At 41.1% G+C, this 15,571-nt stretch overlaps 1 protein-coding gene across 1 annotated transcript in view; it reads left to right on the top strand.

Moving 5' to 3' along the window:
• The first annotated feature begins 302 nt into the window (after positions 1 to 302).
• Positions 303 to 15,571, top strand: part of KIAA1210 (KIAA1210 ortholog) — an 87,588-nt gene continuing 72,319 nt past the window's right edge. The window contains 2 exon segments of the mRNA XM_063084899.1: positions 303 to 375; positions 4,264 to 4,384. Of these exon segments, the coding sequence (XP_062940969.1) occupies positions 303 to 375; positions 4,264 to 4,384 (194 nt within the window).

Genomic DNA, 15,571 nt, shown 5'->3' with positions numbered 1-15,571 from the left:
GTTGGGGGACAGAGACAGGCCAACCCTGCGTGGGGCGGTGCGGGGCAGCCGGATTCCGCGAGCCTTGGCTGCTTTTCAGGCTTCCTGACCTACCTGAGCCCCAGAGAGCGAGGGACTCAGTGTACCTTTCAAGGTATCGATCGTTAATCTGTTCAGGTCAGAGATCTTTTTTATGATTTTTGGAGAAACAAATGGGAAGAAAGTGGGCATATTCCTAAGGCTCTTGCAGTTGTTGATTAATTTACTTACAAAGGCAAGGAGGGAAGCACCAAAGGGGAAACTTGGCCAAGCCTCAGTAAGTGATGTGGAAAATACCTAGTTTTTCCTGGGTTTACCTCTCCTGTGCATCGCGATTCCCTACCTCTTGGTGCAGGGGTACCTTGTGGCACTGCCGCAGCCTTGGCCTCGCCAGGGTTTGTAAGAAATGGCTCAAGAGTCTGAGAAGGGTGAGGTGCACCAGGAGGATGTTTATATCACAGACGGGCTAGGGAGAGCAACCGGGTAAAGCTGTAGGTTCTAACTTGAGGGTGTGAAGAAACCTAACCAACGTCCTCTGAAAATGAAGCACCCCATCTTTGGGCCTCACTTCTATTTTCTCAACCACAGAGCGTGGCTTTGAATATAATGCCCTGCCAGGGGAGCTTTGGGCCCAACGTAAGAGCCATTGCCTATCTGAGATGTGGAAATTGACCGAAGCAAGTGTGACCAGGACACACACACACAAAAAAAAAAAAAAAAACGGGGGGGGGGGAGAAGATATAACAACCACAATTACTTGAAGTTGATACGACAAGCAAACAGAAAAGACATTGTTGGGGGCGAGGGGGGGAGGGAGAAGGGAGGGAGGTTTTGGTGATGGGGAGCAATAATCAGCCACAATGTATATTGACAAAATAAAATTTAAAAAATAAAAAAATAAAAAAATTAAAAAAAAATAAAAGATGATCATTTAAAACCACACAAAAAAATAATAAATAAATAAATAAATAAATAAATAAATAAATAAATATTCACTGACTCACTGCCTTCCAGGGCATCCCTTGTTTATCTGTTCAGGTCCCAGATCTTTTTAAAATGATTTTTGGAGAAACAAGTGGGAAGAATTAGAAGAAACCAATTTCGTTAAATAGCTGCTGTGGGGCTGGCTAGTCAGCTCAGTTGGTTAAAGCGTAGTGCTGATAACACCAAGGTCAGGGGTTCCATCCCTGGACCCAGCAGCCACCAAAATGAATGAATGAATGAGTGAATAGTTGCTGTGATATGTAGGACTTTGAGAAGATAGGGAAGAAGAGTGTGTTATATATGTCAAGAAATAAAATTTGCTTCTACTTTTGAAAAATAAATAAATAAAAATAAATAAATAAAGCACCTCACAAACCTAGACTTTACAAGGCTAATTTCCTAGCAACACCATTATAATAACTTTCTCGGTAATAATTTCATAAAATAATGTGTTTAAATTACACAGAAACATGTTCTGGCACCCGTCAGCAGCCAGTATGACTGAAAATAAACAAGATATAGTGAGATATAAGGGAGGGGGTGCTGGGGGTGAGTAATGGGAGAGAGGGATGGAAAGAGAGAGGGGAATTTGAATGAGTAGAGAAAATCACTTTAAATTATCTGAGTTGCCTTAATTTTCTAAATTTATTCCAAGCTGTACAATATGCAATCTCCCAGTTACTTGATGGGGTGTTATCTCCAAGCAGTATATTCTTACTGTGTGCCCACAGTGTTGTTTTGGGTTGTTGTGTGTGCATATGTGTGCATATTTCAAACCATGCCAACAGGAGGAAGATATTAACCCAAATGAATTCAGTTATAGGCGTGAGTGTACATGATTATTTTCCATTTTCATTCATGAGGCTAACACTCTTCTCTCTTGGCTCTCACAACCTGAAATCACCTCCCTCAATGCAAGTCTCCAGTAGCTGAGGGTTGCATGGGTTCATTTGGCCCTGCAGGTCTCTCCCCTCGTGGAAAAATACTGTATGGACAAGGCTTCTGGCCTGCAGGCCCAAAGTGGCATTCCATGTGATTCTAGTGGCACTCCATCTGGGGTGCTAAAGAGAGGTGGGTTGGGCATGGAGGTGTGAGTAGACTTGCTGCATCTTTCTGCTGCTTCTTCAAGATCAGTACCACAGCATGCCCCCACTCTTCTGGTGGCGAGTGGGCCTGGACTCTTGAAACACCGCTGCTCCCTGTATGAAAGTGTCCTTGGCAACTATCTTAAAACCCCATCTCCAGGGCTCTCACCTCACTGTTGTGCCCTCAGTCTATGGCCTTGGATGGATGCTGTGGAAATTACAAGACTTTCTCTGGGTAACTCACGGTAGCACCAGATGACAGAGGTTGACAATGAATGCTTTGGGAGGATGAAGGTGATGACGGCCATTACAGTGGGAGATGATAATGGGGCGTTGTTGCTCCTGGGTGAGTTTCCGAGCCTTTCCTCCCTGGGGTGCAGTGCTGGCCCATGTTAGATTCCCCTACTTGCAAACGAGCAAGAGGCCTTTCTTGGGGCCCCTTTACCTTAATGTCTGCTTTGCCTGGAGGAGATCTGAAGCAGCCTGAGGTCTTTGGGGTGGAAAAGGGAGACTCAGTGGACCATGGGGCCTATTCTTGTGGCCACGGGTGAAGACGTCTCAGCCTGAGCTCATGCTATGGTTTATTGAATCAGGGCTGAAGGAACTGGAGAAATCATAAGAGGACATTTGAGGTATAGGAGACTCAGCAAACATTTAACAAATAGTGTGTACCTACTCTGTAGCTGGCTTTGTGCTGAGCCCTCTGGGAGAACTTTTCTTTTCCTTCCTGCAGCTAAGCAAGCACAGTGCCTGGCACAAATATTTGTTGAAGGAATGTTGTTGACTGAACCAAGATGCGCTTGAGGAGCTTGCCTTCTTAGGGGGTGGCCAGCCAGGTAAACCGCCATTTGCAAGAGGGGTGGGGTGGGGGCCAAGCTCAGTAGGGCAGGATGTAAAGGAGGGTGGGAGCACTGGCAAGTGAGCAGATGGAGGAACTATAGGGTCCTCTTCTCTGAGCCTTTTTCTGGGCTCCAGAGGTAGCGGGAAAGGAAGACTGGGAAGGAAATCGTGTTGCTCAAACATTCACTGCACCCCTGTAAGCCTTGGGCACTCTTCCAAACTCCATCGACCCATGACCCCCCAACCCCCCAACACACACAAGGGAGTTTCCTAGAATCACAACTTGGCCCAATCAGCAGGGTTGCATCCTTTCAAACCCCAGTAGGCCTTGAAAGTTCAATTTGGGCAGAAACACAGGATTGGTTCAGTCTCCTCTCCAGCTCACAACTGCATCCTAGATTTTGTATATAGATATATGCTCTTATTATATGAGTTGAAGCTCTTTGAGATGTCTGGCCAGTGGTGGAAAAGGCTGTTCTGAGCCACCCATTGTGGCCTTGACCCCATGCCAAGAGCCTCATTGGCACTTTGCTCCAATCAAATGAGTTGCTAGGGTATCAGTTTTGTCATTTAAATTCTGAACTGGTTATTGTAGATGTAGCTTTTGCTCAAAATAATTTGTTATTAAGTTCTGTTATTATTTTCATAGACACAGAATGACAGCAGGTCACAGGAGAATTATCAAGGGATCAGTGAATACACGTATTGGAGGAAGGGAGAAAGTATCAATAGTCTTGAATCATGTGACACCATAGTGCCCAAGTATAGAAGGAGCTGAAGAAAAAGCAAAAGAACTTTCTTAATCCATCAAGACTCTGTAATGGTGGGATGGGTAACAATTCATTTTAAGAGGAAACTGGACTCCAGAGGTGATAAGGGATTCTCTTTGGATCACACGGTCAATGGCAATTTCAAGATTAAAATGATGATTACCCCGCCTCCCAGCATAGAGCTGTACAGCCAGGGATAGAGGAAAGGTCACCTTCTGAGCACTGGGCCAAACGCATGCATCATGGGACACTGTGGCCCCTAGCTGGGGCTGCTGCAGAGGTCGAGTCAGCCCAGGGCAGAATAGCAAGCTAGGACAACTGTGTTTTTGGCAACCTCAGTTTCTCCTTTTACAACCCATTTCCCATTTCAGCACCCTTTCCAATCCAGGCGTTCTGGGCCTGTCTGTCTACTGCAGGCCTCTGGCATCCTAGGCTATGGACTTCCCCTGGGCTAATACACTTCCATCCTGTGGTCCAGAGACTAGCACTTGGCCACACTGACCTGTGATGATAGGTTAGTGGGTATTAATGGATTAACTCCTGATAATGAATGTGCATTTTGGTAGGACCTGGATGCTTTTGCATCACTCCAATGATTGGTGGTCATCTGTGGGAACTGGCAAGGTTAGTGGGCCGCTCACATCACGCTGTTCAGCTTCTCCTACTCTAGGAACAGGAATCATGAAGGTGAAGCTGACAGCTTCCGCAACAGGCACCTGACACCTGACCAGGGAATAACTATTGTAAATTATGTGCCAGCCTGCTCCCCTTGGCTGCAAAACTTTCCCGATGCCCCTGGAAGCAGTGTAGGTTGCTATTTGGGATCAGAGGCCACAAATACTGACTTTTTATGAGCTCCAGTTGCTGGGATTCAGGGAACCCATCATACTTTCTTGGCCCTGGGTGGACCCCTGGAACCCGGATACTAAAGGAGGTGCAGCCCAGAAAGTCCCTGCAACCAGTTTTCTCAAACCTGAGGCCTGCTTAGCTGCACCCAGGGCCAATGATAAACGTGAAGTCTGGCTCTGTGTGAGCTCCCAGTTGGGGAAGGCAAATTTAGGCTGTCAGAAAGCACCGGAAATGGGTAGCTGCAGCTTCTCAGCTTGCCAGCTCCGACCCAGCTTCCACTCCTCACTGTAAATGAGCATTTAATGTGGTCATTAAAGATCACTATGGCTCTTCTCTTCTCTCCCTCCCTTCTTCTCTCTCTCTCTCTCTCTCTTTTTCCTTTTTCTTTTTCCATAGTTTTAGAAGAAAGGCTAAGTCTAGTTCCCTGGCAAGGGCCCAATCTGGCCATTGATCCTTCCTTCCTCCTTCCTTTCTTTTTTTTACAGCTGGCTGGTGCAGAGATCTGACTCCTTGACCTTGGTGCCACAACATCACGCTCCAACCAACTGAGCTAACTGGCCAGCCTGGGCATTGCATTTGGCTAACCTGCATTCACCTGGTGGCATCTGCCACTTTTCATTCATGAAAGCAATAGAGAACTAGTGGGTGCTGATGGAGTGGCGGGTACCCCTGGGGGAGGTGCTGTCTCTGGCCCCCAGCATCACCCTCTGCCAGAGGTTGGGGCGAGGTCAGCTCTAGGGCAATTTCTTGAATAAACTATTCGCCATATTTACCAGTTTACCTAAAGTTTCTTTCGCCTGTTTAAAACATTGTTAAAGATATGTAAGTCTTTGTAGAAATTCATTTAGGAGGGAATGGTTTTAAAAGCTTTTGAAGAGTACTCTGACGATGTCGTTGACAGGTTTCATTCTGTCTTTAGCAGCATTCTAAAAAGTCTTCCATTTGTTGTCAGGACATTTAGTTTTCTTGGGAATATATTTAAAATGTGGAAAGTATATTATTTCATCAGGAACCAAAATTGTAGCATATTGTATGGGAATGCTTACGCCAGTTTCTTTTAAATTTTTATTTATTTTTTTAACTGACAAATGAATATTTTTATATATTTATGATATACAACATGATGTTTTGATATATGTAGACATTGTGGAATGATTAAACTGAGTTAATTAATGTGTCTATCACCCCACATACTTGTTTTTTTTTTGTACACTAGATTCTTTTGAATCCTTTGAAAGTGCATTTTCTGTTGTGCCAACTTTAACATTTGGGGATTATTTCACCAATTTTTTAAAAAAAATTTATTGAAACATAATTGATTATACATATTTGTGGGGTACAGAGATGACCATCAGTATTTGTGTACAGTATGTGATGATCAAATCAGGGTGGTTGGCATATTCATCATTACGAAATGTAAAATGTAGTGGTTTTTTTTTCTGTCACAAAGCAAGTCTTGATGCATTTAAAAAGACGAAGATCATAGAAAATATGTTCTCTGACCACAGTAATAGAAGGAAATTTAGAAAAATCACAAATATGTGGAAATTAAACAACACTCTCAAATGAACAATGGGTAAAAAGAAAAATCACAGGGAAATTAGAGAGTACTTTGAGATAAAAATAAATGCACAACATATCAAACTTTTAGGATGTAGGGCTCATGAAGTGTTTAGAGGAAGATTTATACTGGTAAACACCTATATTAAAAATAAGAAAAATCTCAAATCAGTAATGTAAACTTCTACCTTAAGAAAATAGAAAAAGAAGAGCAAACTAAGCCAAAAGCAAATATAAGTAGGAAACAACAAAGATTACAACAGAAATACTTGAAATAGGGAATTAAAAACAATAGAGAAAAACAACAAAACCAAAAGTTGACTCTTTACAAAGATCAACAAAATTTGTGAACCTTTATCTAGACTGACCAAGAAAAAAAGAGTGAAGACTGAAATTACTAAAATCAGAAATAAAGCAGGGGCATTGTTACATTGTCATTATGGTTTTTTGTGGTGGTAAGATTTAGTTTTATTCTCTTTCTCATTTGCATTTTCGTTCTACCTGTGGGTTTTGTTCTTTCTTGTGTATTTGTGGTAGTGACTATCATTTTTCAGATTCCAGAGGCAGGACTTCCTTGAGGATTTCTTGTAGGGCTGGTCGTGTGGTGGTGAATTCCCACAGTTTTTGTTTGTCTGGAAAACACACTCTTTCTCATTTCTGAAGGGTAGCCTTACTAGGAATAGTATTCTTGGCTGGCAGTTTTTTTCTTTTGGTATTTTGAATATGTCTTCCCATTTTCTACTGGCCTATAGAGTTTCTGTTGAGCTATCTGCTATTAGTCTGATAGGGGCTCCCTTATAGGTGACTTGACACTTTCTCTTGCTTCTTTTAAGATTCTCTCTTTGTCTTTGAGTTTTGCCAGTCTGACTATAATGTGTCTTGGAGAAGATCTTTTTGGGTTCAATCTGTTTGGGGATCTTTGAGGCCCCTGGATCTGAAGGTTTGTGTCTCTCCCTATACCTGGGAAGTTTTCTGTTATTATTTCATAGAATAGGTTTTCCGTGCCTTTTCCTCTCTCTTTCCCTTCTGGAACACCCATAATTTGAATGTTTGTGCACGTAAGGTGGTCTGCTAGCTCTCTTAGATTTTCTTCATTTTTAAAAATTCTTTTTTCCTTTTTCTTTTTGTCTGCCTGGGTAGTTTCAAAAAGACTATTTTTAAGATCAGCAATTGTTTCTTCTGCTTGAACATAATTGATTATATATGCTCTAGCATGCTGCTTAAGCTATTGGTTGTGTTTTTTATTTCCTTGAGTGAATCTTTCAGTTCCATGAGTTCTGCTACATTCTTTTTTAAGATATTAAACTCTGTAAATTTCCTCCTTTATATTCTGGATTTTTTTTCTCATTTCATTATGGTGTCTGAGTCTTCTTGTATCTCAGTGAGTTTCCTTAAGATTGTTGCTCAGAATTTCTTTTCAGTCATTTCCAGGGTTTCCTGCTCTATAAGATCTGGTATTTGAGAATTACTGAATTCTTTTGGTGGTGTCATGTTTTCCTGGGATTTTGTATTTCTAGTATTTCTATATTCATTCTGGTCATCTGTCAGAGGAGTTGCTTCTACTATTACTCTGGAGTGGGCTTTGAGGAGAGAGCCGTTCTCTTCTGTTTCTGGTCTCCATTAGTGACTCTTCTAGTGTCAATGCAGTCAAGCCTCTGGGAGGGCCACTTGCACAGTGGCTGTGGCTACTGCTGTGGTGCCAAGCCCCTTTTGTGGCAGCCGTGGCTGTGGCAGTGGCTGTAGTGGGCTACCCACGTGTAAGTGGTACTTTCGTCGTGCTCTCTTGCGTGCTTCTGGGCAGGGGTGCTGCCCTTGGCTCCTGCCTAGGATCCCTGGGTGCTGCTGTCTTGCCTGCTTCTGGGTGGAGGGGTCTTCCTGCCCTGGGCTCCTGCCTAGGCCTCCAGACATGCTCTCTCGCCTGCTTCCGGGAGGAGGGGGCAGGCTGCCTATTTCACCAATTTCTTAAATAGCACAATTTTTTGTTTTTGCTATTTCTGGAAATTATTAGCCAAAATGTAGTATGCGAAGTGGTTGCTTCTGTCATTTCCTAATTTGATTTTCTACTTTAATATTCTTTAGCCTTTTAACCCACCTAATTCTTACCCTTCCTTCACGATTTCAGTTATAGTTAACAGATAGCAAATTTGGGGAACTAATTGTATGATACAGTATAGTAATTCACTCTCATTCTGCTCCTTAAATGGTTTTGCCCTTTCATGAAATCTTCAATAGGTATTAGAGCCACCCATTCAGTACAAATTGCTGTAAACTTTATAAATCACTAGTAGATGAAATAAGCTTCAGCAGATTGGCTTCTTTTCAGAAAGTCAAGTTAAGTTTGTGAAAATACTTTCCATTTGATTACTTCAATGCATATGTACTCCAGAGGTTCTCAACTGGGTGGCTGGGGTGGGGGACAATTTAGCCACCCAGAGGACATTTAACAATGTCTGGCGATATTTTTGGTTGTTAAAACTGAGGAAAAAGTATGCTACTGACATCTAGTGGGTAGAGGCCAGAGATGCTGCTAAATATCCAGTGATGTACAGAAAGATACCCCCAATCCCACAACAAATAATTTTCCAACCCCAAATGTCAATAGTGCCAAAATTGAGAAGCTCTGCTTTAAACTAATAACATTTTACCAAAGTAGAAGTCTGAGGAGGACCAACCTTAAGAGTGTTTATTTTTTAACTTTTTTTCCCATATCTTCTTTTTAAAATTAGCATATTCATTATTACAAGTCATGCTTATTCTTTATGCCCCTTATCCAATCTCTCCTCAGCCCCCTCCCATCCTCCCTCTAGTAACCAGACATTGTTCTCTCCTTCTGATAGATTAACTGTTTCTCTGTTGATTTGTTGCCTAGATGATCTGTCCAGTGCTGAGAGAGGTGTGTTCAGGTCCCCCAGTGTTATCATAGAGCAGCTGCTTCTTCTGTCACTCTGGAATGGGCTTTGTGGAGAGAGACATCCTCTTCTTTTCTTTGGTCTCCATTGGTAACTCTCCTTGTGTCAATGCACTAGAGTGGCTGGAGGGCCATCTGCACAGCAGCTGTGACTACTGCTATAGCGATTAGCTGCCTTTGCAGCAGCCGTGGCGATTGCGGTGGCTATGTTGGGCTACCCACATGGAAATGGTGTTTTTGGCGTGCTCTTTGCCTGATTGCGGCTGGGTTCAGCTTCCCCTGGGTTGTGCCTCAGGACCCTGGCGGGGTCCCGTGGTGGCAGTGGCATGCCTGGTTGCAGCTGGGTTCAGCTTCCCCCAAGAGTGTTTAGACCAGCACTGTCCAATAGAAGTTTCTGTGGTGATAGAAATGATCTCTATCTGTGCATTCCAATGTGATAGCCACTAGCCATATGTGGCTATTGAGCACTTTCAGGGTGGCTAGTGTGACTGAGGAACTGAGTATTTAATTTAATTTAATTTTAATTAATTTAAAGTTAAATAGCCTCATGTGGCTAGTGGCTTTCATACTGATCTCAACTTTATGGGCACTATAGACTAGTGGAGCACAGTCCTTGGTTTGTGTTCATAGTCTATCAATTCTTCGCTTTATAGTCTGGAGTATGTCATCTAAGCCTTCTGAGCCTCAGTTTCCTCATCTGTTAAACAGGAAATAATAATGGGACCTACTCTTCAGGATTGTGAGTATCAAATGAAATAATGCATGAGAAATAAAGTACACAGCATAGTGCCCAGCACAAGTAAGCATTTGGGGGATGTTAGCAATTATTGCCAGAGATTTGTGATTAGTATAGTAATTGTTATCATATAAATGGTGCTTTTGCAAGGCTTAAAAACAAGACCTCCCCTGGGATGTTATTTAAAGGGCACTCAGAGGCAGAACCCTAACTCTCAGCCCTCACAGCATTACTATAGGCATTTCTCCATGCCTCTTTGGACCTTGGTTTTCTCATCTGTAAAGTGGAAATAATAAAAATGATAGTCATAATAATGCCACTTCCCCAGCTGTCTACGTCACAGAATTGTTGGGATGTAGAAGTGATTTGAAGTGTCCAAAGCCCTCTCTAAGTGTAAGGTTTGTGCCACAAGCTTGCACACAACATTGCTTTCATCCAGATTCAGGGCAAAAGTCCTGCCTCGGTAGAGTTGTCTTAAATTTGCAATGAGAGTGTCTGCATTGGGGAGGTGGTACTGGAGAGCAGCAGGAGGCCTGGAGCTCCTCTCGATGCTGGGCTCTGCTCTGTCGGTCACCCGGTCAGTAATGTGGCAGGAGCACCCAGGCACCACTTTAAGTATGCATCGAAGCTCAGCATTTGGGGTTGGGAAACCAGAGCACTGTATGGACCAGCCTGTCTACCAGGCTTCTAATGAAGGAAGAAGGCAGCTGGCCCAAGGGCAAGGAAGAGGGCCACTCAACAGCAGCTTACAGTATGCCATCAAAGGCCATACTGCCCCAGCAGACCGCATGGACAGATATACACTTAGGCATGCTGAAAATATTTTGGCACCATATAGTAGAAAGAGCACGGGGCTTTGTAATCAGACATTGGTTTGAATCCTCACAATGACACTTGCTAGCTGTGTGGCCATGGGTGAATGCCTTAACCTTTCTGAACCTCAGTTTTCTCATCTGCAAAATGAAGATGATACCTACTTCACAGGATTGTCACAGGGATTAAATTGGGTAACTGGCAGGCATACATAGGTTGCCCTCTGTATTAGTCCATTTTCTGTCGCTTATAATAAAATACCTGAAACTGGGTAATTTATAAGGAAACTAAATTTGTTTATTACAGTTTGGAGGCTGGGAAGTCCACAGTCCAGAGGGCTTATCTGGTGAGGGCCTTCTTCTGGGTGAGAACTCCGTATGGAGTCCCATGGTGACCAGGGTATCACATGGTGAGAATGGCATGAGCAAGAGCTCTCTAATGTGCTCACTTGCTCTCCTTGTAAAGACAAGTGCCCTTCTGTAACAACCCATTAAACCATTAACCCATTACTCCATGAATGGATGAATCCATTCACAAGGCCGCAGTTCTCACAATGCAATCACCTATTAAAGGCCCCACCTTTCAAATACCATGGTTGGACTTCCTACTCTCTTAACACTGTGACAGTGGGGGTCAAGCTTCCAAGAAGTTTGGGGAGACAGTCAATCTACAGCTCCCTCAGTAAAACTGAGTTCCCGTGTCACCTAATATTAATAAGCAAAGCAACCTTAAACCAATTAAGTAGTCATGATGCCATTTCTGTCCCTCTGGAATGTAAAAAGGAAATGAAAGTTTCTCCTGTCAGCGTGGGAAAACTGTTTACTCCTTTTTTTTTTTTAATGGTGGAAGTATTTTATTTTTATTTATTTATTTATTTTTATTTAATTGGTTATGAATATTCATGAGATACAAAGCTGATTGTCACCCCTCGTGCCCATGATGTGATGGCCATATTCATACCGGCAGCCTTCCCATTACCACAAATTGCATTTGTACCCCATGTCCCCCATCCAGTTATCCCTAACCTCCCTCTCCCTCCCCTTTCCCCCCACTCCACTACGTAGCTCAAGGAATGTTCTCTCCCTCTGCAAGTCCAACGCACTACTGTGGTCTTCCTTTCCTTCCTTCTTTCTCTCTTAGCTCCCACATATGACTGAGCACATGTGGTATTTATCCCTCTGTGCTTTGCTTATTTCACTCAACATAAATTTCTCCAAGCTCATCCATGTTGTTGCAGATGGGAGTATTTCATTCTTTTTTATAGCAGAGTAGTATTCCATGCTGTATATATACCACAGTTTCCTTATCCAATCATCCATCAATAGACATTTAGGTTGGCTACATGTCTTGGTTATTGTAAACAGACCTGCGATGAGCGTGGGAGTGCAAGTATCCCTTCTACATGATGATTTCCATTCCTCTGGGCATGTACCCAGAAGTGGGATTGCTGGATCGTATGGAAGATCTATCTATAGTTGTTTGAGAAACCTCCACACTGTTTTTCATAGTGGTTGTACTAATGTACAGTCCCACCGACAGTACAGGAGCATTCCCTTCTCTCCACACCCTTGCCAGCATTTATTATTCACCATCTTTTTGATTATAGCTAGTCTAACAGGGGTGAGGTGGTATCTCAATGTAGTTTTAATTTTCATTTACCTGATGACTAGTGATGTTGAGCATTTTTTCATGTACCTGTTGACCATTTGTATGTCTTCCTTTGAAAAATGTCTATTCAGCTCCTTTGCCCATTTTTTAATTGGGTTATTTGTTTTTTTACTGTGCAACTGTTTGAGTTCCTTGTATATTATGGATATAAATCCCTTGTTGGATGCATAGTTAGCAAAAATTTTTTCCCAGTCTGTAGGTTGTCGATTCACTCGGTTGATTGTTTCTTTTGCTGTGCAGAAGCTTTTTAGTTTGATATAGTCCCATTTGTTTATTTTTTCTTTTATACTTGTGCTTTCGGGCTCATGTTCATGAAGTCTGTGCCCAGACCTAGTTGCTGAGGTGTTTCACCTGTATTTTCCCTTAGTAATGTTACAGTTTCAGGTCTTATACTTAAGTCTTTAATCCATTTTGAGTTGATTTTAGTGTATGGTGAGAGGTGCAAATCTAGTTTAATTCTTCTGTGTATGGATATCCAGTTTTCCCAGCACCACTTGTTGAAGAGGCAATCTTTTCCCCAATGTAGATTTTTGTTGCCTTTGTCCAGTATCAGATGGCTGTGTGCCTGCAGGGTGATTTCTGGGTTCCCAATTCTACTCCACTAGTCTGAATGTCTATTTTTATACCAGTACCATGCTGTTTTGGTTACAATAGCTTTGTAGTATAATTTGAAGTCAGGTAGTGTTATACCTCTGGCTTTATTTTTTTTGCTCAGGATTGCTTTGGCTACTTGGGGTCTTTTGTTGTTCCATATGAATGTTAGGATTACTTTTCCTATTTCTGTGAAGAATGTCATTGGCATTTTGATGAGGATTGCATTGAATCTATAGATTGCTTTGGGTAGTATAGACATTTTCACAATGTTAATTCTTCCAATCCAAGAGCATAGAATATATTTCCATCTTTTTGTGTCTTCTTTAATTTCTTTGAGAAGTGGTTTGTAGTTCTCATTGTAGAGGTCTTTTACCTCCTCAGCTAAATTGATCCCTAGGTATTTTATTTTTTTTCATGACAATTGTAAATGGGTTTAACTTTATTTCTTTCTGTTAGTTCATTATTTGAGTATATAAATGCAACTGATATTAGGTCATTTATTTTATATCCTGCAACATTACTGAAGTTATTAACCAGCTCTAGGAGTTTTTTGATAGAGTCTTTAGGTTTTTCTATATATAGTATTATGTCATCTGCAAATAAGGAGAGTTTGACATTGTCTTTCTCAATCTGGATTCCCCTTATTTCTTTCTCTTGCATGATTACTCTGGCTAGTACCTCTAGTACTATGTTAAATAGAAGTGGTGAGAATGGGCATCCTTATCTTGTTCCTGTTCTTAAGGGAAAGGCCCTTAATTTTTCCCTATTTAGAATGATACCGGTCATGAGCTTGTCGTAAATGGCTTTTGTTGTGTTGAGGTATTTTCCTTCTATACCTAATTTGTTGAGAGTCTTTATCATGAAGGGATGTTGAATTTTGTCAAATGCTTTTTCAGCATCTATTGACATAATCATATGGTCTTCGTCCTTGAGTTTGTTGATGTGATATATCACATTTATTGACTTTAGTATGTTGAACCATCCTTGCATCCCTGGGATGAATCCCACTTGATCATAGTGTATAATTTTTTTAATGTGTTGCTGTATTCTGATTGATAATATTTTGTTGAGGATTTTTGCATCTATATTCATGAAGGATATTGGCCTGTAATTTTCTTTTTTAGTTGTGTCTTTATCTGTTTTTGGTATCATAGTTATGTTGGCCTCATAGAATGAGTTTGGGAGGGTAGCTTCTATTTCAATTGTTTGGAATAGTTTGAGGAGAACTGGTATTAACTCCTCTTTAAAAGTTTGATAGAATTCAGCTGTAAAGGCATCTGGACCTGGACTTTTCTTTTTTGGAAGATTGCTAATTACCGCTTCAATCTCCTTGCTTGTTATTGGTCTGTTCAGGTTTTCTATCTCTTCTTGGTTCAGTCTGGAGAGTTTTTATGTGTCTAGAAACATCCATATCTTCCAGATTTTCATATTTGTTGTCATACAGTTGTTTATAATAGTCTTTGTATTTCTGTGGTATCAGTTGTAATGTCTCCCTTTTCATTTCTGATTTTTGTTATTTGGATCTTCTATCTTCCTTTTTTGGTTAACCTAACTAATGGTTTGTCTATTTTATTTATCTTCTCAAAAAACCAGCTTTTGGTTTTGTTGATCTTTTCTATTGTTTTTTGGTCTGTATTTCATTTAGTTCTGCTCTGATCTTAATTATTTCTTTCTGTGTACTACCTTTAGGTTTGGGTGGTTTTTGCTTTTCAGGTTCTTTGAGGCATAGTGTTAGGTTGTTTATTTCAAGTCTTTCTGTTCTTTTGATGTAAGCATTTATTGCAATATATCTGCCTCTTAGTACTGCTTTTGCAGTATCCCACAGATTTTGGTATGATGTATCTTTATTTTCATTAGTTTCTAGAAATTTTTTGATATTCCATTTAATTTCTTCTTAGACCCATAGGTTATTCAGGAGCCTATTATTTAGTTTGCATGTATTTATATAGTTTCCAGAGTTTTGCTTATTATTAAATTCCAATTTTAGTCCATTGTGGTCTGAAAAGATACCTGGAATGATTTCAATTTTTTAAAATTTGCTGAGACTAGATTTGTGACCTAATATGTGGTCTATCCTAGAGAATGTTCCATGAACTGATGAGAAGAAAGTATATTCTTTAGTTGTTGGGTGAAATATTCTGTATATATCTGCCAGGTCAAGTTGGTCTAACGTGTGGTTTAAGTCCTGTGTCTCTTCATTGATTTGTTGCCTGGAAGATCTGTCCCATACTGAGAGAGGGGTTTTCAGGTCATCCACTATTAATGTATTAGGGCCAATTTCTTTCTTTAGGTCTAAGAGTGTTTGCTGTATATATCTGGGTGTTCCAGTATTGGGTGCATACATATTTGTGATTATTATGTGTTCTAGCTGGATAGATCCTTTTATCATTATATAGGGGCCTTCTTTGTCTCTTTTTATGTTTTTTGGTTTAATGTCTATTTTATCCAATATAAGAATAGCTACTCCTGCTCGTTTTTGGTTTCCATTTGCATGGTATATCTTTTTCCATCCCTTCACTTTTAGTCTGTGTGTGTCTCTATATGTGAGATGGGTCTCTTGAAATGAGCATATACTTGGGTCTAGCTTTTTAACAGATTCCAGATGAAGGACTCCCTTGAGAATTTCTTGCAAGGCTGGTCATGTGGTGGCAAACACCCACAATTTTTGTTTGTCTGGGAAATACACTATTTTGCTCTCATTTCTGAAGGAGAGCCTTGCTGGGTAAAGAATTCTTGGCTTGCAATT

This window comes from Cynocephalus volans, chromosome X (genome assembly GCF_027409185.1).
Source record: "Cynocephalus volans isolate mCynVol1 chromosome X, mCynVol1.pri, whole genome shotgun sequence".
Taxonomy (NCBI): domain Eukaryota; kingdom Metazoa; phylum Chordata; class Mammalia; order Dermoptera; family Cynocephalidae; genus Cynocephalus; species Cynocephalus volans.
The sequence above is the reverse complement of the archived record's forward strand: the minus strand, read 5'-3'. Positions and strand labels throughout refer to the sequence as shown.